Raw genomic sequence first — 22,655 nt, 5'->3', positions numbered from 1 at the left:
TTAATGTGCTCATAGTCTTCACACTTATTGGACCATCAAATATATATGTATATATATATGATAGTGGCTAGCCAGATATCTATGTGTGATATCTATGTAACCTCTCTAATATAAACAATATTGTAAGCATTTTAGGTTTTACATCAATTTCAGCTGGGGGAGCCAAATAAGTGAATGTTTGCTTCTGGTTAAATCATTTCAAATAGATTTTTACCTATTACTGGGCTGTGTATAGTCCAGCACATTTTCATAATTTATACCTTAACAGCACCCCCTAGTTACACAATAATGAGTAAGCAACTGATATTCTACAAACCTGGTGCCTAGTTATTGTATACAGGCTTAGCCAATATCCCAGGTTGATTTTTATTGATGATTTTGCCACCCCCTGAAAAATTTTCTGCGCACACCCATGATACAGAGCATTTACTAAGCTCATTTCCCAGCAGTCGAGGAAAAATAAAGGAGGATCCATAGCAAACCCTTTATCCTTAGTATCTGTATGGTTGTGTTACACAATCTCATATTACATACGGTTTTTATTGGATTATTAGATAAGTGGTGATACTTAAACCAAACAGGAAAGAATGGATTGTTAATTTTACAGGTAAGATTGTTGTAATGATGACTTGTGGCCAGTAGGTGGCGCAGGTTGATTACTTATACAAAGCACCTGGGTGCTGATCGGGGGGAGTTGACGTTCTTTATCAACTGGTAGCTGCGTTGTAAGGTTTTGCTCTTTTAATCTGGGGTGTTTCTAGTATTTCTGGGCTAGAAAATGATTGTTGGTATCAAGTAATCATTGCTGTTGCTTTGTAACATCTGCAGTAAATTGGATAGTGTTGCTGTCATGTAATGCCACCATTTCCAGGTATGTGGATAGTGTTAAAATGTATCTTAGATGATCAATAGGGTATATCTGAAATCAAGAACTATTAGAGTATAAAGAGACATTCTTTTAAACTGCTTGGTCCCATACCCCACTTCTTGTGAGCCCCCTTCTGGCATGACTTTTCTCCATCTGGTACAGGTAAGGAATTTTGATGCTTCATTGATTGCTTTATTTAAATGCAGTTCATTTTCAACCCACTGAGTTAACTGCGTGATTATGTCCCTGATTTATGGAACAGCTAGATAAGTTAACTTTTGCCTTATTAGAAATGTTCTGATCAATTCTATGACTGCCGATCTCCGTAATAAGTGTAATGGCTATACATGGATCAATAATTAGAGTTGGCTATGCATAGACCAATATTGTGTGCCAATACTGCAATTCCTAAGTTGCCCTGTGTGTGAACCAAAATGATAACCTCCTGACCAGTATCTGGTTGGAGTTTGGTCAGATACCATTCTGCAGCCACCTTGATTGATATCAGGCCCTACTTTAGGTTTGCACAGGCACAATTTGGCCTACCGTCTCAGTGACCAAACTGTGAAAAGATCTTGTTGTCTGTTAACTTTGCAGCTTAAGGCCCCCGTTCCTGTTCTAACAGGAACAGATCACAACATGCAAAAAGAATGCTTCTGTAAATGAGAGAAAAAAAAATATATTGTAAGTACTCCTTTTAACAGCATTATTTATAGAATCAGCTGCCAATGCAATTAAAGGTGGCATGTAGGAGATAGCAAAAGCCTTGGTGTTGCAGACATTTTTAAGCTCCTGCAGTGGGGAAATTAGAAAACACAAAGCAGAGCAGCGAAAAAAATTGAAATTCATACCAAACCAAGTAGTGTAACTACTGTGCCCCTGCCCCCCCCAAAAAAAAACTTAGAGGGGCCCTACACAGCATAGCAAACACTACCCAGCTCCCTTCCCCCCTTTCCACAAACATCCCCCAGCTCGCTCTCATAAAATTGACGCTCCATGCCTGCTCTCCTATTGGATAGCAGGGATTTAAATGCAACATAGAGGAAGAGAGTGCAGTGTGTGCTTTGCCCTAAAAGTGATCCTATCCTGAATGCAATGTCTGATGTGGAGCTGTCAGAGAACTACATATCTAACATTAATGCCAGGCTTTTCTTTAACCCATTGGTCTGACTATAAGCGTACCATTTACCTTATGGCCAAAACATGTGACCATCTGCTGTACCTGTAAATAGCTGCATTTCCTGATAGAGCTGTGCTTGTAAAGTAGTGATGCACCAGTTCCATAATTTTGGGGTTTGGTCAAATTCTGAATCCTCTACAAAAGATTTGCCTAAAATTTACATTACATACATTTGAGAAATATTAAAAATGTAATTATGTGAGCAAACTATTGTTGTTTAAAAGGGTTTGGTTTGGCTGAACAGTCAGGATTCTTTTTAATCCTGTTATGAATGTTCGAATTCAGCTGAATCCCAATGCTTATTCTGGACTAGGTATATCCCTACACTAAGGATTAACATAAAATTATTACCACACCTTTAGGTCTTTTTCTTTTAGTATCCTGATTCTGTTATATATACTAGAGCCCTAGTGGGTCAACTGCACCCTTGAAAATCCTAATGAAAAAGGATAAAGGAAAAAGTGATAAAACAGGGAGAGAATAATAAGGTAAATACATTTTTTTTAACTGTGCTGTGAGTTCTGCCCTACCTTCCAGCTAAAGTTATAAACATTTTCTAAAAGTGCATGCAGCTAGCCAGAAGGCCTGGGCAAAGGAGTGTACTACAGCATTAATAATCTTTAGTGCCAATGCCATTTCAATGTGACAAATTCAGAGAGTATGGCTAACTTTGGGTGCTTGCCTCTGGAGGCACAGCACCTTGGGGATTTTGAGCTGCCAGGCCTTTGGTCAGTAGATCAAAGAAGAATTCTGTAATTCTCTGCATTGCTAGCGGATTGCACTTCCCTCTTGGCACTAACGACTGCATTGCACAATAGATCTTGGTTGTTGCATACCTCCCAACATTTGAAAAATGAAAAGAGGGACACCACGCCCACTTTGTGGCCATGCCCCAATTACCCCACCCCATTTTTTAAATTCATTTTTAAAATAGTGCCCCCAATAGACAGCACCCCCATAGACCGTGCCCCCCATACGCCCCCATAGACAGTACCCCCCATAGACAGTGCCCCCAATTGACCCCATAGACCGTGCCCTCAATTGCCCCACAGACAGTAGCCCCCATACACAGTGCCCCCATAGAAAGTACCCTCCATACACAATGCCCCCAATTGCCCCATACACAGTAGCCCCCCCATACACAGTAGCCCCCAATTGCCCCCATACACAGTAGCCCCCCCATACACAGTAGCCCCCAATTGCCCCCATAGAGACTACCCCCAATAGAAAATTCCCCCCATACACAGTAGCCCCCAATTGCCCCCATAGAGAGTACCTCCAATAGAAAATGCCCCCATACACAGTGCCCCCCATACACAGTAGCCCCCAATTGCCCCCATAGAGAGTACCCCCAATAGAAAATGCCCCCCATACACAGTAGCCCCCAATTGCCCCCATAGAGAGTACCCCAATAGAAAATGCCCCCCATACACAGTAGCCCCCAATTGCCCCCATAGAGAGTACCTCCAATAGAAAATTCCCCCCATACACAGTGCCCCCCATAGACGCTGCTTCTTGTGGCTCCTGCTCCTTATGCGGCTCCTTCTACGGCGGCGACAGGACCTTTTATAAGGTTGCACCCCGTGCTCATGTGTGACGTACGCACGGGCGCAACCTTATAAAAGGGCCTGTCGCCGCCGTACAAGGAGCCGAATAAGAAGCAGGAGCCACAGGACAAGACGGAGCGGGAGCGCTCGGCTGCAGCCAGCGCATCCCGCTGGCCTGGATAGTTTAATGAATGTTCTGCATTTCCGTAATGCGGGACATTCATTGAACAATCCGGGACAGCGGGATGCGCTGTTAAAACCGGGACTGTCCCGCGAAAAGCGGGACGGTTGGGGGGTATGTTGTTGTAGACAGGGCCAGAACTAGGGGTACTGGGACATTCTAGGTTTTTAAAGGATGTGAATAAAGATCGGATTTTATTTATTCTCTGGCGGTTGTGGTGCTTCGAGAGCCATTTCCTTCTAAGATTCAGAACTAGGGGTAGGCAAAAGAGGCACGTGCCTAGAGGGCGGCGGTGAGAGGGTCTAGACACATACCTCTTATTCTTGCCTTCCCCTAGTTCTGGGCCATTTTTCCACCCACTGTCCACATGTGGGCTTCCATCTCTTGCCTTCAGTGCTGCTGGCAACCCTGTGATGCTCATCACCATCCCCCTGTGTGAGCACCTTTGTACACTCATTGGCATGGTATTTGCTGCCCTTTGGGGTGCATTTCTACTGCATATTTTTCCAGTTTGACACAGGTGACAATTTTTGCGACTGATTGGAACTATTACTGGTTCTTGTGTGTTGGCATCTGTTATTGACTCTGGAGCTCTGTAGTTTAATTAGCATTGAGTTAGACATGCATACTCTTTTAGCTGTACTTTTTTCAGAATGACCACGCAAATGCTAAATTCACTGCTACTGTAATGGCAGAATAGTGATTACATATGATATTGCACTGTATACGCTCCTAGGAGGCTGTATAGCAGGGGTAGGGAACCTATGGCTCGGGAGCCAGATGTGGCTCTTTTGATGGCTGCATCTGGCTCGCTGCCAAATCTTTAATAAAAAAAATAATGGGGGGGCGTGGCCTGCGCTTTTAGAACACGTCTTCTATCCACTGAGCGCAGGCCACCCCCTCCTCTGCATCGCATCCGGCATCCTTGGGACCCACCCTACCTTGCCCCGCAGCATCCGCGGCCAAGCATATTGTATGGCTCTTACGGAATAACATTTTAAAATATGTGGTGTTTATGGCTCTCTCAGCCAAAAAGGTTCCCGACCCCTGCTGTATAGGGAGAAGAAAAGCACCAGCATCATGGATTGGGCTGGTAAAGGTACCAGCATCTGCGTTAACGGGGAAGATTTATTTTCTTTATTGCAGTCTTGCTCTGTCCACCATATCCTTGAAATGTAGTCCAGTCCTTCTTTTCTTGTGGGGCTATGACCTCTGCTTATGCCGTGGCTCCATATTTTATCCACCGTATAAACGCGAACTATCTACTGAATGGTAGTGTGTTGGGGGTATCCTTAATGGAGAAGGATCTAGGGGTTTTTGTAGATCACAAGTTGTCTAATTCCAGGCAGTGTCATTCTGTGGCTACTAAAGCAAATAAAGTGCTGTCTTGTATAAAAAAGGGCATTGACTCAAGGGATGAGGACATATTTTTGCCGCTTTATAGGTCCCTGGTAAGGCCTCACCTTGAGTATGCAGTGCAGTTTTGGGCTCCAGTCCTTAAGAAGGATATTAATGAGCTGGAGAGAGTGCAGAGACGTGCAACTAAACTGGTAAAGGGGATGGAAGATTTAAACTATGAGGTTAGACTGTCGAGGTTGGGGTTGTTTTCTCTGGAAAAGAGGCGCTTGCGAGGGGACATGATTACTCTGTACAAGTACATTAGAGGGGATTATAGGCAGTTGGGGGGATGTTCTTTTTTCCCATAAAAACAATCAGCGCACCAGAGGTCACCCCTATAGATTAGAGGAACAGAGCTTCCATTTGAAGCAGCGTAGGTGGTTTTTCACGGTGAGGGCAGTGAGGTTGTGGAATGCCCTTCCTAGTGATGTGGTAATGGCAGACTCTGTTAATGCCTTTAAGAGGGGCCTGGATGAGTTCTTGAACAAGCAGAATATCCAAGGCTATTGTGATACTAATATCTACAGTTAGTATTACTGGTTGTATATATATAGTTTATGTATGTGAGTGTATAGATTGGTTAGTATAGGTTGTGTGCTGGGTTTACTCGGATGGGTTGAACTTGATGGACAGTGGTCTTTTTTTCAACCCTATGTAACTATGTTCCTATAAAAAACAAAACCAAAAAACAGTTACTACTAAATCGACTTGCGTGTTTGCCTTTTAAGCCCATTCAGCCCTTATCCCCTCCTATGTAGTAGGCTATATCCATGCCTTGAAAGCATAAGAAGGAAGAATAAAAAGTACAAATTCACAGAAGAAAAAGAGAGAAATAGTATGCGGCCTGTATTTATATATATATATATATATATATATATATATATATATATAATATTAGGCACCCAAGGGCCTGTACCTAGGGCGGCAGCTTTTGGGGGGTGGCCCTTGGGTGCCTTTATAAGACGCCCCCAGTCCGTCAGCAGGTGAGGGGTTTGTGCGACAGTGTGCTGTGGCGCATAACATCACTCCTACAAAAGTGACACCACATGCACACTGTGCATTATGTTACTTCTGCAATGTAGGGGGGCACATTTAGGTTTGATGCCTAGGGTGACACTGGACCTAAATACAGCCCTGATAGTATGTAGCAGTAGTAAGTTAATGTAGTAATTCACAAATGTACTTAATAAAATTTAATGTGCCAAAGTATGTGTAGTATATTTTATACCAATATGCAGAGTTAAAGTACAATGCATTCTTTTTATTCAAAATCTAAAGCTGGCCATACACGTGGCGATCTGACCGATGGTCGCACTAAACATCGTCAGATCCGCCACACACAGTCAGGGCTGAAACAGCAGATAAGGAGGTAGAAACAATAGGATTTCTACCTCCTTCTGCTGATTCAGCCCTGACGGCAGATTTTGGTCAGGCGCCTTCTATGGCGCCCGATCAAAATTTTCTAACCTGGCCGATCGGCGAGTCGTCTGATATCAGCAGCTTCCTGCGATATCGGTCAACTCGCCGACATACTGTACACGCACCGAATATCGTACGAAACGAGGTTTCGTACGATGGTATCGGTGCGTGTATGGCCAGCTTAAAACATGCTAACTAGCGCAGTGAATTGTATTTTGGAGTATTACAATTCATTCACAATTACAAAGTGCTTGTGCATGTAGACATTACATATTGATTAAAAAAAAACTATTTCATGTAATATCCAGCGTCTCCATATAGAAGGCAAACAACAAGGTTATTACTGAATTCACTTCTGTGTTTGACTTCAGCCCTTTTGCACTATTAGTTTTACCACCCCGTCCAGGGCTGATTGTTCTCTTCCCCACCCACTCCTCCTCCTTCTCAAACATCCCCCCCCCCCCAAGCTCCCTTCTCTGTGTTTTTTTTTTTTTTTGCTGGCTTTACAAACAAAGGCCCTTATGGGGCCTCATCGGCAGTGGCTATACTCGTCCTGATTTTTCCAGATCATCTCACTGCAGCTCGCTCATCCTCCCCCAACAAACACACACTTCCTTCTCTCTCTTCCTCTCCTGTCATCAACAACACATAAAATCTCGCGTGGCCAGCACACCCAAAATGGCTACAATGTAGCAGCTAAGGGATCCGACTTCCCTGCAAGACACCTTTAAATCGTACAGATCTTCAGCTATTTAAATGGTAGGTGAGGGAGCCGGTGGGGTGTCATTGTGAGATCCGCCTCTACACTACCGTAAATCCCATTTCCTTGCTGCACAAATTCCAAAGTGTGATTTCATGCATGCTTTCACAGAGCTACTTCTGCCATACTAAGTGTTATGCATGTATGTAATCATAGGACTTCAGATCATTTACATTTATTTCTATAAATCTATTGTTGGGAATGAGTTGCAGTGATATGTCCGTGAGAGGAAACAATAGCTGTGGCTTTTCACTTATAGATTTCTACAAAAGGGGCAAACCAGGCTTCTTGTATCTGAGCCTCTGTGTGGCACAGTAAGAAGAGCAGGAGTTCTTACTGTGCCACACTGGGGGTTACAATAAGTGTCCTGGTTGTATTTTACATATACCTTAATTTATGAGACTTCCTTTCTAGCCAGTGGAGCAGATAATAAGGAAGTGCTGAGGCTGAGTGGTTACAAGGGATAATAAACAGTCTAAAATAAAGGCTCGGTTCTGGCACTTATAGTGCAGTGACAACCACTGTAGACTCCTGCTTGTGTCTGTTACCCACTTAGATTGTAACCTTCACAGGGCAAGAAACTCCTTCCTCTTGTCTCTTTGACACTTGGCCCTTAATCTTGTAACTGTACTTTGTATCTATTAATGTAATGACCCCTATTTGTTCTATTAATATATTGTGTTGTACAGTGCTGCATACATAAGTAGCTCTATATAAATAACAGTATACATATACATACAGTAATTATTCTTATTTCTGAGCATTCTAATGTTAAGTGTGGTCTTATTTTAAATGTATTACATACCAACCTTTGGCAATAAACCACTAATGTATATATAATTATCTCATAAAAGCAGAATGTCTTTAATGTTGTCTGTCCCTGGCTTATGATTATTTTATGTTTTGTGGTAAAGGTAGTCCTTTATAAACCCAGTGAAGCTGCCATGTTACATGCATTGGTTGTGGCATTCTCAGTAGAGCTGTACGGAATATTGCTATTATTTCTTACTATTATAATTTATTACTGAATATGAATGTAAATGGCCAATTAGTAATAACTTGAAACTACAGTTATGATCACAAGGTACTTCATATTAGCAAGACTGAATACCTGGAAAATTTGCTGACTGAGTATTATTATAATCTGTTAATAAAGTACACTGTGTATTAAAAAACAGTGATAAAAATATTACTTATGCATTTTAATAGAAGTCTGTGGGAAATTGCATTTCTGTGTTTTGGAGCTTTCTGGATTATAGGTTTTTGGATAACAGATTACATAGACATACAACTCCAAATTCACTATCTGTGCCCCATGTGCGATAGGCCTTTAATTAGCAGTATAGCTTTTAGCCAGTTTACAGGAACCATTTAGTTCATATAGGTGTAAAAGCAGTGGGCTAACTAGATGTTACAGGGCCCCACAGCAAATTCAATTTAGGGCCCCCAAATACTGGTAAATTTACATATTCTAACAAACTATATTGAAATTAATTTATTATGCATATGTTATGTTACCTCCTATTCTGTGCAACCAGATGAATATCAAAGGAGGGGCCATAAAAAAATCTACAATATCCATCCATTGATCACTCGGACACACATCCGTACCGTTCAAAACATTGCAGCTTCTCTTTACTTCCACAGCTGCAATACACCAGCATGTACTTGAGAATTTATGTTAATCAGGCAATGCGCAAAATACCCTTACAATAGGATGCCCTTGAGTATATGAAATTATATGTCGATCAAAGCACTGATCGACATGATGCATCAGCAGTTTAAATTTTTAAACCTGCCCAATTGATAAACCAGCAGAGACCCACTGACTGTTGACCCAGCCTACAAAAAAACATATAAGACTTGTACGTGTATAGTCACCGCTAGTAGGGTGTTTACCCACCTTTCATCTCACAGCATTGTGTAAGGCAAATGTAAACTCTTTTGTGGAGTGGAGAAATGTAGAACATGCACGTTTATGGATCTACATGCATTTCCACCATACTAGGAGAGGGACGGCCCAGTCTGGTTGAGTAACTCAGTTACTGAGATGAATGACCCATGTCATCATGTGTGGTGGTGTGTGCGTTTATTATTTTTCCTGCTGTATAGATTTTTATTGTGGAACTACCATTGTTTATGATGATCACTCTTTCTGTATTTTTAGAATCGGGAGGAAAGCCAGGGGGCTGAGGCACAACGTACAGATGTTGTTTCTTGTGCTAAGCAGGCCTCCAGAGGTGGCAGAACAGCCATAAAAAGGGAGAGGGATGGGGGGCGAAAACGACTACTCCAGACAGGACGTAAGTACTGAATATTCCTTTACCCTTTCATCCTTGTGTGTGTCTTAACATTAATTTTGCCTGCTGTGGTCGCAGTTGATTGACCAAAGTTTAAAAAAAAAGGACCAACCATTGATCTACTTGAAGCATGTATAGGGACATCGATTGCAGGGCCGGATTTTAAAATTATTCACCCCTAGGCTGGTGCAGGCAATGCGCCCCATCATGCCCACCCCCCTCACTGCTGCCGTTACCGCCCTTGCTTTGCACCCCCACTTCATTTCATGACTGCACTCCTAGCTGCGATCCAGCCACATTAACTCCCTGCTTGCTATTATCCCAGCACTGCAAGAAAGGAAGAATGGAGTTGTTAACTTGGTTGGCAAGAAATTCAAACATTTTACGAATCTTCCCCCCCCCCCCCCACCCAATGCAGCTCCATTCTTTCTTCAACCTCTATTAGGCAACAGATCGGCATTACCACCCTAGGCCAAGGTCTTTGTGGCCTTTCCATAAATTCAGGCCTGATCAGTTGGTCCAGAGCAGCACAGACCAAGTCTTTAACCTAGTGATCCAGATAATCCATAGGACTTATATCCACCTAATCAGTAAGTGGAAAAATTGGACAAAAAGTGCACATTTTATCCTGTGTTTCAAGCTTATCTCTTGACTTTGCTCTAATTTAACCTCTCTTTCATCGGTTTTGTACTTTTCAGGGAGAGGTCATCGGTGCTCAAGCTATGGCTGCAATCGCTTATTTTTCAATATGCAGGACCTGATCTCCCATGTGTCAGTCCACTACAAACCCACAGAGTCACTGGCCGGTAATCAGCTAGTTTACACAGTCTTAAGTGAATACTATACCGTTTAAAGTGGGACCAACACTCTCCTATAGAATAAAAGAATTCTGTCCTTATCTCTTATAAGAATCCCACGGGTGTAGGGTTCTGGCAAAGGTCCATTTTCCAGGAGGTCCACATGCCTTCACAATGCTTATGGCTGAAATCGGCCCGTGTATGGCCACCTTTAAGTTCAATCCCACCTTGATTCAACAAACAGACAATAAATGTGCAGGCTACTGTTTTATTTGTATTTGATAACAATTGCTTTGTTATTCAGATAAACGGTTTTCGTGCTCTATGCCTGGCTGTACAGAGGAACTGGCGAGCATGCAAGATCTCATGAACCATCTCAAGGTCCACTACAAGCCTAATCGCTACTTCAAGTAAGTGGCATATAACTGAATGTGAGATTGGTGGTACAAATGATAAGTTGTGTTATCATGTTTTTGGGAGTTCATTTTGTGTGAAAACAATGATCTTGATATGTGTTTGTTTGGTTTTTTTTCAGTTTAGCCTCATGAAAACTGTATTCGGTATTGTGTGATCATTTGGGCTGAGGGTTAAGTTAATTATGTATAATTTGTAGTAAAACTGGATCCTTTCCACTATACTTTAGCTGTTCTTCGTAGAAAAAAAAGACTACCATGTTGTCAACTTCTTCCAAGCACAGCATCTAGACGGTTCCTTGAGGTGGCTATACACTATGAGATCTGCTCTATATGCTAATTTGTTGATCTTTCCCCCCCCAATATGCCCAACTAAGGTGGGTGATATTGTTATAATCCAATAATTTTTCTCTAGAGCCAAATGATCAGATCACAAGGACAGGGATAGGAGCCATCAGAGCAAGGACCACATCCCTGAGCCCATGCTGTCCCCAATCCAATGGGAAAATCAGACCAGCCCAATCAACATCTGACCAATTTTCTGTGAGATATCAGTCAGATAGGCCCATTGGGAGTCCCAATAAAAGGGCAGATAAACTGCCATATTAAGGTGGCCATACACGGGCCGACTATAGCTGCCGATATCGGTCCCTTGGACCGATTCGGCAGCTAATCGGCCCGTGTATGGGGAGAGCAGATCGGCCTGGCCGACCGATATCTGGCCTGAAATTGGCCAGATCTCGATCGGCCAGGTTAGAAAATCTGGTCGGATCGGGGACCGCATCGGCTCGTTGATGCGGTCCCCGATCCGACTGCCCCATTGCCGCCCACATAATCCGATCGTCTGGCCCCAGGGCCAAATGATCGGATTATTTTTTTTACCTAAATGGTCCCCGATACCGATATCGGCCCGTGTATGGGGAGAGCAGATCGGCCTGGCCGACCGATATCTGGCCTGAAATTGGCCAGATCTCGATCGGCCAGGTTAGAAAATCTGGTCGGATCGGGGACCGCATCGGCTCGTTGATGCGGTCCCCGATCCGACTGCCCCATTGCCGCCCACATAATCCGATCGTCTGGCCCCAGGGCCAAATGATCGGATTATTTTTTTTACCTAAATGGTCCCCGATATCGCCCACCCGTAGGTGGGGATATCGGGGGAAGATCAGCTCGCTTGGCGACATCGCCAAGCGAGCGGATCTGCTCGTGTATGGCCACCTTTAGTCTGAAGGACTCAAATCAGCAGCACCTTAAGACTGGAGAAGGGTCATAGCGAGGCGTAATAATGATTCCAAAACATTTTTGCTGTTTGGGACACCACAAATTTTGCTGTAAGACTGTATTTGGTGAAAAGGTTTTGCTCTTCTCTAATAATCTGGATATGTGTGGCTGACAATATTGCATTTCCTAACAGGAGAGTTTGGATCTTTTGACTATCCATAAATGATAAAATTTGCTTATTTGGTTGCCAAATGAGTTGATCACCTGTAGTGGCAGCCTGTGGTAGACCAAATAACATTGATCTGCGTTGTAACAGGTGCCTAAAGCAGATGGACTTCAAGTTTGTCCAATCAATATCTGACAATTTTAGCTAGATATCAATCAAATAACACTTCCCCAGGACCCCATACACAGGCCAATTAGCTGGCAAGTCTGTAGTTTTTATTGGTCTGTGTATAGTTATATAGGGTTGAAAAAAGACCAGAGTCCATCAAGTTCAACCCTTTCAAGTAAACCCAGCACACACAACCTATACTTACCAATATATACCAACACATACTCACATATATATATATATTCTGAGTGTGTGTGTATGTGTGTGTGTATATATATATATATATATATATATATATATATATATATATATATATATATATATATATATATACTCAGAATATATCTATATATCATTAATACTACCTGTAGATATTAGTATCACAATAGCCTTGGATATTATGCTTGTTCAAGGACTCATCCAGGCCCCTCTTTAAAGGTCCCCATACACGGGCCGATTCTAGCTGCCGATATCGGTTGCTTAGACCGATTCGGCAGCTAATCGGCCCATGTATGGGCACTACCGACAAGACTGCCCGACCGATATCTGGCCTGAAATCGGGCAGATCTCGATTGGGCAGGTTTAAAAATCTAGTCGGATCAGGGACCGCATCGGCTCGTTGATGCGGTCCCCGGACCGACTTTGCCTATGCCCGTCATTATAATTCGATCGTTTGGCCCCAGGGACAAATGATCAAATTAGCCTGGATTCTCCCGATATCACCCACCCATAGGTGAGGGATATTGGGAGAAGATCCGCTCGCTTGGCGACATCGCCAAGCGAGCGGATCTTAAGGTGTATGGGCACCTTTAGGCATTAACAGAATCTGCCATTACCACATCACTAGGAAGGGTATTCCACAACCTCACTGCCCTCACCATGGCCAGCTTCATATTGGATGCTCATTTCCTGCAGCTATTGTAACGGGCCTCTTATCAAAACTGGGCACATTTGCCCATGGGCAGTAACCATAGCAACCAAATAAATTGTTGCAGTATTTGTTCTTCCTGCAGCTGGCTGAAAAAAGCCAAACACTAATTTGTTGCTGTGGATTACTGTCCTTGAGAAAATTTGCCCAGTGTTGCTAAATGAACCCTATTGAGTCAAAAAGAAACTTATGTATGTATGTGATCTGAAGGTTTGCTGTAAAGCATTGTGGAATATATTGGTGCTTTGTAAATATTTAAAGGAGAAGAAAAGGTTAAGTCACTGGGGGGTGCCAAAATGTTAGGCACCCCCAAGTGACTTTAATTGCTTACCTTTTACCCCAGGCTGGTGCCCCTGTTCGGAGAAAACCGCACCAGCCCAGGGTAGCTGCAAGCGTTTCCTCTTCCTTGTTCGTGGGCTTGCACAGTAGAGTGAAAAGCCAATCTTTAACAAAAAAGTTGGCTTTTCACTCTACTGCGCATGCGCCAGCCCAAGGATTTTTCCAGCAGAAAGAACGAAGCGCTCGCTGCAGGTACCCTGGGCTGGTGCGGTTCTCTCCTAACAGGGGCACCAGCCTGGGGTAAAAGGTAAGCAATTAAAGTCACTTGGGGGTGCCTAACATTTTGGCAACCCCAAGTGACTTAGCCTTTCCTTCTTCTTTAAATAACTTCCAAACTTGGCCTACATCAACCATTTACCAATACTTCAAGAATATATAGCACAGTAAATAAGTGTTTACAGCAAATTGTACCCTAAAGGTGGCCATACACATAGCAAAGATCGTTCAGGGCTGAATCGTCAGATATGGGAATAGAAACAATAGAAATTCTGCTGATTCAGCCCTGAACGTAGATTTTGCTTGGGCGCCTTCAATGGCATACGATCAAAATCTTTTAACCTGGCCGATCGACCAATATCCACAGCCTTTTGCAATATCTGTAGCCTTGTCGAGTTACCATACATGCACCGGTGCGTGTATGGCCAGCTTAACTGACAGAATCTAAGAGAGCAAATGAGCATTCTCCTTGTATCACCTCTTAACTTGGTATTAGTCTGGGTCCTACTATCCAGTTCTCCAGATATGTTCTTTAAACAAAGTTTTTGTTGTCTACAATAAAAAAAAAAAAAAAATCCACAGCAACACAACATTTAGCCACATAGAGCAAGACAAGAGTTTTAAGCGATCTTTTGTTGTAAAGCAACAGGAAAGGACCTAAACAGAAGAATACCTAATAAAAGAACAACGAAAAATCCATGTCTCAGTGGACTCCTTGGGCCATTGGTTGAACAGGAAAACTTTTGAAATCCTAGCTGTAAAGAGGTAAAATACAAAGGCAACAGTTTCCAAAAACGAATGACTTCACAGCTGTGAAGCTTCTTACTGTTTTTTTTACTGTTTTTTTTTTAATCTCATTTCAAGTTTTTTATACCACCACCATTCCGCTAGCGCCCCAGTCTCCAGCAGATCAACTTCATATTCTCTTTTATTTGTTGTATAAGCCTGGCAGCTATGCTTATTAACTAATGCAATGCTATCGTCTAAGATATTTTCTTATTTCTCTACAGGTGTGAAAACTGTATGCAGCACTTTCGCACTCACAGGTCCCTTTTCAAGCACCTTCATGTCTGTTCTAACCCTGCAGCACAAGCCATACAAAATCCTCAACCCCAGTCCTCTTCAACTGATTCCAAGCCTGAAACACAACCACAGCCAACACAAAACCAAACCAGTGTTATCCAGTGTGTCAAGAATGAGGCTCCTATCCCAGCATCTGATGTTCCTTCTACATCCTCCTTAATACCATCTACCTCTTCCCTTTCTGAAGATCTTCACCAATCAATGAGCACTTTGGTTTCTCAGACTTCAAGTCCTTTTCCTCTTCTTGATCCCTCCATGTTTGCAGGGAGAATATCTAGCCCTTCCTCTTCCTCTGTTGCTGGCTCTTATCTTCCTTACATCCACCCTTCTGCGTACGCCTTATCTCAGGTCTCCAGGCTCAGGCCCTTGCTCGGGAACCAAGGCCTACCTGTCTCCAACGCTGTGTGGAAAAAGAACCAAGGTGAGGTAGAAGGCTATGCCTTTTGTTAGTAAGGCTTTGACCAACGGTAGAAAAATATCCATTAAAATCTATTGTATGACCATTGTTTATAAATTAGGCTTCTTGTTTTCAGATTTAATTACATAATTCCACATTCTGTATATTTAACATTAACTTATGTTTTCTGTGTGTAAAGTGAACTCCTATTTAGATTTTGATCTTACAACTTTTTCTATAACTTTTTTTTATATATCGCTATATAAATGTGTCATTAGAGCACTTTAAAATGCCTTGCCTAACAGGTCTATTCTCAGGGCTAATACAGGTTTCTATATGAACTTCTCCACATTAGCCTGGTTATCTGGGAGATGTATTTATCTTGCCAACAGTTGCAAACTGATTCCTGGACTTGAGCAATACTAGTCCAACAGTTGAGTATTAACCATCAACAGAATGGAAAGAGACTGTAGACTGTAATAATGTCAAATATCATGTTTGTGGATGCACATACTATTAAGCATTTTTGATTTAGTACCTGTTTAATTTGTTGATCACCTGCACACAAGGTAAAACTGGTATATACATAGGTCAGAATGGGTTTATGTATGTGAGTGTATAGATAGGCCAGTATAGGTTTTTGTGTGCCAGGTTTACTTGGAAGATTTGAACTTGATGGACTCTGGTCTTTTTTCCACCCAATGTAACTATGTAAGTCAATACTGCTTACTCCTATCTAGGAACTACTATCTGGACACTTTTACCTTCTGTGTGTAAAGGTGGCCATACGCGGGCTGATAAAAATTGCAAAGTTCAATTTTCCTGTACTTGCTGAATTTCTCTACATCTAAAACAGAACATTTTGCTGCAAAAAATAAGCATTATTTCAAAGATTATTAGAAGAAGCAATATGGGAGCAGCTTAGGAATTTAACCTTGTGTCCTTTGCCTCAAAGTGATTTTTATGCATTTATTTTTAGGTGGGATTAATAACTTTGTGTTATCTTGTTGCTTCAGGACACTCAACTAATAGTCGAATTCTTTGGGAGCACACACGGGATAGTTATAACTGTATGCAGTGTACATTCTCAACTGCCTCTCGGGACCAGATGACCAAACACATTGAGGAGCTTCACAAGACAACCTTATCTTCCAAACTGCAGGATGAGATAGGTAGGTCCTACAATAGACATCTATGACATTCAGTAAGATTTGACATTCTTTAAAAGACAAGATGAATAGAGGTACCACCAGTAAATACAGTTACTTATCACCCAGGATTAGTATAGTAACATTTTAATTTTGCTATACTGAGTTTTCTGCTGGTACTGAAATATTCCTGGACCACTCGCCTGTGGTAAAAAGTGAATATCACTTTTCTTGTCCATAAAGGGGCATTATACACTTAATTATAAACTGAAAAAGTTTTCTTGCAACAGCTCTTTTTTCTGTAATAAACCATGCACAGCTATGTAAGAGATGAGAAGTTTTGTACTTAAACCTACCTTCTTGATACAACAAAGCAAATGTTGGGCAAAGAAATATATTTAAACAAGGTTCTTCTGTGAATTCTTATTTTAAATCCCTGAGGGGGAAGATAGTTATTGTTCATTACACCAATTCAGATTATTGCTGCACTTTCAAAGCACACTATTGGACTTGTGTTGATCATAGGTGACCACAACTGGCACTTTCTTCACTTTAAAAAGATTGCTGTTATTAAAAAGACTTGATTAATGTCTAAAGCTGCCTATACATGTATCAATAAATTGTACAAAACAAATTTTCACACACATTTTTGGTACATCTATGACCAACTTTAGAGTTGCAAGTTTAGTAGGAATTACATCTTTAAAATTATACATTGTCTGTACAATTTAATCACAAAAGTACAACTCATATACAGGCCTGGACTGGAATTCAAAATAGTCCCTGGCATTGCAATACACACCCAGGTTTTAACAGCCCAACAGGCCCAATTAATAGTGACTTTCTATGGTATCTTACAGCAGCCCCTCTGCCTGCTTACATGGATGTGATCCCATCTAAATTTTGCAGAAAAAGCACCCACCTGACAGTAACCTGGAAGGCTATATATGACTCATGACCTGTTCTGTGGCAACCATCAGTCCCCTTGCCATTTTTATTCTAGCCCTGACACATTTATGCAGAGCTTTATAGGGATTCTACATAATGCACATCAGTCTTTTGAGCTTCCATTATGAGTTGCAAACTGCTGATTGGTTGCAAGAGTAATTAATCTGGTGTGGTTCACGATCAAGAAAGTTTGTGGACCCCTGGTCTACATGATACTAACAGTGATACAATGAAAAGGTGAACTGCCCCATGAAAAACTGAACATTTCATGTTATGCTGGTACAGGTATAGGACCCATTATCCAGAATGCTTGGGACCAAGGGTATTCCGGATAAGGGGTCTTTCCGTAATTTGGATCGCAATACCTTAAGTCTACTAAAAAATCAATAAAACATTAATTAAACCCAATAGGATTGTTTTGCATCCAATAAGGATTAATTATATCTTAGTTGGAATCAATTACAAGGTTCTGTTTTATTTCTACATAGAAAAAGGAAATCCGTTTTAAAATTCTGAATTATTTGATTAAAATGGAGTCTATGGGAGACGGGCATTCCGTAATTCGGAGCTTTCTGGATAACTGGTTTCCGGATAAGTGGTCCGATACCTGTACTAGATTATAAACATTTTGTTTGGCAACATTTTGAATAAGGATGCATGAACCTTTATTAAAGTGGACCTGTCACCCAGACCTGAAAATCTGTATAATAAAAGTCCTGTTCAAATTAAACATGAAACCCAAATTCATTTTTATATTAACACATCCAAACCCATTATAAAGGCATTTAAAAATCACAGCTGTCACTCATATATTGCTTGCCCCGCCTCTATGCCTTAGGCATAGAGGTGGGGCAGACAATAACTTTAGCTTTCCATTCAGCACTTCCTAGATGTCACTGCACATCTCACTTTTCCCCTCCCTCCTCCTCATCTAATTGTGTAGCCAGTGCATGGGCATGGGCATCTGGTCCCCCATTGTGGCACATAAATAAGATTTTGGCATGATACAAAGCTTGTCTTAATAACAGTGCCCACAAAATGGTAGCTGCCTGCTTGCTTTGACTGAGTAATTCCGAGATGGAAGGAAACAAGATTTATATTATTTATATAGAGTAAGTAAAGTTTATTTTGCTCAACTAACAATATAGAAAATAATTTGGACTTATTTCTTAGGGTGACAGGTCCGCTTTAAATGTATATACTTCATCTCACATGTTAATAACACACACTTTTCTTTGCAGATTATGACCTGGATCTCCTTCCCTTCCACTCAAAGCTACCTCCAGAAATGGAACCCAGCCTTCTCCCCCAGCTGTGAATGACCTAAACTAATTCTGAGAAATACTAAACAGTCCAGCTCTAATATCAAGGAAAGGCCTGCATGGTCAGCAGCTTGGGGATAGATGCAAATTCATGGGCAATATGGTTTGAATCTGGACATGGCAACAGTGAATGGACATATATCTGGCTACCATGTAACAGACACAAAAATACCATTGTTAAAATGGAAACCATACTGAGGCAATCATTAAGAGACAATTGCCATGCTGCACTTCAGCTTTTTTATTACTTTGCATGGAGCCCTGACATTTTCATTCTTAGTTTTATTTCCTAGGATAAATAGCAGTTATAACCACTGCTACAATTATCTCAGGTTGTGATTTCAATGGATCATGGATCATGTTAACTCATTGTGAGACCATTTGTCAATATAGGAAAACCAGGTATGGGGCAGGACAGAATACTGGGCTTTTTCTATAAGTGCATGAATTGGTGGTTTTTAATACTACAGAGATATTGTAGCTATGGGGGTGTCAGAATCTCAAAAAATAAAATATCTTGGGTAATCAGATGCTGATCTCTGCTAAAAGTATTAAAATGATATATATTATTACAAATTCGGCCAAGTATTTACAAATCTTTAGTTTTGTCTGAACACATTGTCTTTAAAAATGTTCAAATATTAAACACCCTTAAGGGATACTGTCATGATTTTTATGGTCTACTTTTTATTTTTAAATCACTCTACCATTTAAAATGTTATTCTTGAACAAACAAATATATATTTTTTTGTTGCAAAACTGGGGTGTAAGCACCCTTCTCAGTGCATTGTACCTGAGTCAGATAACTTATTGTTTCTGCTACTCCCATGTAAGTGGAGGAGTCCCAAGCCGGACTTGGATTTCTTACTATTAAGTGCTATTGTCATATGTACTGGGAGCTGCTATCCTGATACCTTTCCATTCTTCTGCTGATTGGATGCTGGGAGGGGAGTGATATCAGCTCAGCAGTAAAGTGTTACTGAAGTTTATCAGAGCACATGACGGTGGTATGTGGCAAGTCACATGGTTTTGGCACCCTGGTAAATGAAGAATATGGCTAGCCCCATGTGAAATTTTAAAATTAAATATAATAAAATCTGTGTTTTTAAAAAATAAATTTCAATGCAGGAGAAACTTAATTAACTGATGTGTTTTGAAAAAAAAAACATGTTTTCCCATGACAGTATTCCTTCAAATGGTATCACAAATTAGATACAATTTCCCTACTTTAAAAAGGAGATATTTACAGTAAGCTTCAGTTGGTAGTCTCAATGAATTACATTTTTAATGATTTTGTATGCTCTTTTAGTAAATATAGTTTAGTGTCATGTGATTGTTAAATTAAATGAGAAATATTCTGTAATAATGGTTTAACTGGTATTCATTAGTGCATCATATGAATGTTGTGCAGACAGGATTGTTGCAATGGAAGAATGTCCTTACACAATTTTTTTTTTTTTTTTTATAATTTTAAAAAATTATATTATTATAAAAAATGTTTAAAACCATTTATAACGCAAACTAAAAAGCAGACATTGCATATACAAGATGAATATCCTTTACATTTAGATAGAGGCATTTCATTCCTTGAATCAGCTTGTGATCATGCCTTTGTGACATTGTGCCCCTAAAGGTGACCATACAGAATAAACGTTGTTAGCAGAAAGTGGCCATACACGAGCAGATCCGCTCGCTTGGTGATGTCGCCAAGCAAGCGGATCTTCCCCCGATATCCCCACCTAAGGGTGGGCGATATCGGGGAGCATTTAGGTAAAAAAAAAAATAATCCGATCGTTTGGCCCTGGGGCCAAACGATCGGATTATGTGGGCGGCAATGGGGCAGTCGGATTGGGGACCGCATCAACGAGCCGATGCGGTCCCCGATCCGACCGGATTTTCTAACCTGGGCGATCGAGATCTGGCCAATTTCAGGCCAGATATCGGTCGGCCAGGCCGCTCTGCTCTCCCCATACACGGGCCGATTAGCTGCCAAATCGGTCCAAGGGACCGATATCGGCAGCTATAGTCGGCCCGTGTATGGGGACCTTAAGGCCTTCCTGACCAAGTTGGCCATGTACAGTGGATATCAAAAGTCTACACACCCCTGGTAAAATATCAGGTTCCTGTGCTGTATAAAAATGAGACAAAGATAAATAATTTTAGAACTTTTTCCACCTTTAATGTGACCTATAAACTGTACCACTCAATTGAAAAACAAACTGAAATCTTTTAGGTGGAGGGAAGAAAACCAAAAAAACTAAAATAATGTGGTTGCATAAGTGTGCACACCCTCTTCTAACTGGGGATGTAGCTGTGTTCGGAATTAAGCAATCGCATTTAAAATCATGTTAAATAGGAGTCAGCATACACCTGCCATCATTTAAAGTGCCTCCGATTAACCCCAAATAAAGTTCAGCTGCTCTAGTTGGTCTTTCCTGACATTTTTTGTCGCATCCCACAGCAAAAGCCATGGTCCACAGAGAGCTTCCCAAGCATCCGTCAAGTGGAGAAAATATGGCACAACAGTGACATTACCAAGAACAGGACATCCCTCCAAAATTGATTAAAAGATGAGAAGAAAACTGGTCAGGGAGGCTACCAAGAGGCCTACAGCAACATTAAAGGAGCTGCAGGAATATCTGGCAAGTACTGGCTGTGTGGTACATGTGACCACAATCTCCCGTATTCTTCATATGTCTGGGCTATGGGGTAGAGTGGCAAGACGAAAGGCTTTTCTTACGAAGAAAAACATCCAAGCCAGGCTACATTTTGCAAAAACACATCTGAAGTCTCCCAAAAGCATGTGGAGAAAAGGTGTTATGGTCTGATGAAACCAAGGTTGAACTTTTTAGCCATAATTCCAAAAAATATGTTTGGCGCAAAAACAATACTGCACATCACCAAAAGAACACCATACCCACAGTGAAGCATGGTGGTGGCAGCATCATGCTTTGGGCTGTTTTTCTTCAGCTGGAACTGGGGCCTTAGTTAAGATAGAGGGAATTATGAACAGTTCCAAATACCAGTTAATATTGGCACAAAACCTTCAGGCTTCTGCTAGAAAGCTGAACATGAGGAGGAACTTCATCTTTCAGCATGACAATGACCCAAAGCATACATCCAAATCAGCAAAGGAATGGCTTCACCGGAAGATTAAAGTTTTGGAATGGCCCAGCCAGAGCCCAGACCTGAATCTAATTGAAAATCTGTGGGGTGATCTGAAGAGGGCTGTGCACAGGAGATGCCCTCGCAATCTGACAGATTTGGAGTGTTTCTGCAAAGAAGAGTGGGCAAATCTTGCAGTCAAAATGCTGATAGACTCATATCCAAAAAGACTGAGTGCTGCAATAAAATCAAAATAATTACTTACAACAATATAAATTAGGAAAGGAAATCACATTTTATATTTCATTGATAGGCCCTGAACCAGTATACAAATAACAGCAAAAAATTCAGTGAAAATAAAACCACATTTTAATGGCTCAAAGATTTTTTCAAAACATAATACAAAACAAATTCAAATATATACTATACCAAACAGTGACAAGGTGCATCCTAGTGCCTCTCCTAACGCGTTTCGCACAAAGTGCTTCATCAGAGGAGGTATTGTGTGTTGTCACTTCCCTTTTATACCCAACAGCATCTCCCATATACAGTGTGCAGGGTTGATGCTATACCTTATAGTGAGCATATATTATAACAATTCTTAAAACATACACATTCCATGGTTTAAAATTGCCCTGTATTCAGCATAAATTATACAAAACCACATAAAAAAAACTTCATAGAACTTATCTGTTTTAGAAAAAATCTTCTCAGTTAAAAACTTTAACTTTTTTAATTTTTCTAACCACTA

General features: G+C 41.2%; 1 protein-coding gene across 3 annotated transcripts; it reads left to right on the top strand.

The window, feature by feature from the left end:
• The first annotated feature begins 731 nt into the window (after window positions 1-731).
• On the top strand, window positions 732-20,262 carry znf414 (zinc finger protein 414). 3 transcript variants are annotated; one of them, XM_002938557.5, is made up of 7 exons: window positions 732-1,030; window positions 9,521-9,656; window positions 10,352-10,459; window positions 10,755-10,860; window positions 14,912-15,405; window positions 16,398-16,553; window positions 18,719-20,262. In XM_002938557.5, exons 1-7 carry the CDS (start codon window positions 1,007-1,009, stop codon window positions 18,793-18,795), a joined length of 1,101 nt encoding a protein of 366 aa, XP_002938603.2. In that variant the 5' UTR covers window positions 732-1,006; the 3' UTR covers window positions 18,796-20,262. The 3 variants fall into 3 exon arrangements, with proteins under 3 accessions (XP_002938603.2, XP_004911057.2, XP_004911056.2); XM_004911000.4 differs by having other exon boundaries at window positions 732-871; window positions 18,719-20,162; XM_004910999.4 differs by lacking the exon at window positions 732-1,030 and adding an exon at window positions 7,186-7,352.
• The last annotated feature ends 2,393 nt before the right edge of the window (window positions 20,263-22,655 follow it).

This window comes from Xenopus tropicalis, chromosome 1 (assembly GCF_000004195.4).
Source record: "Xenopus tropicalis strain Nigerian chromosome 1, UCB_Xtro_10.0, whole genome shotgun sequence".
NCBI classification, from domain to species: domain Eukaryota; kingdom Metazoa; phylum Chordata; class Amphibia; order Anura; family Pipidae; genus Xenopus; species Xenopus tropicalis.
This window is presented reverse-complemented; position numbering and strand designations above follow the sequence as displayed.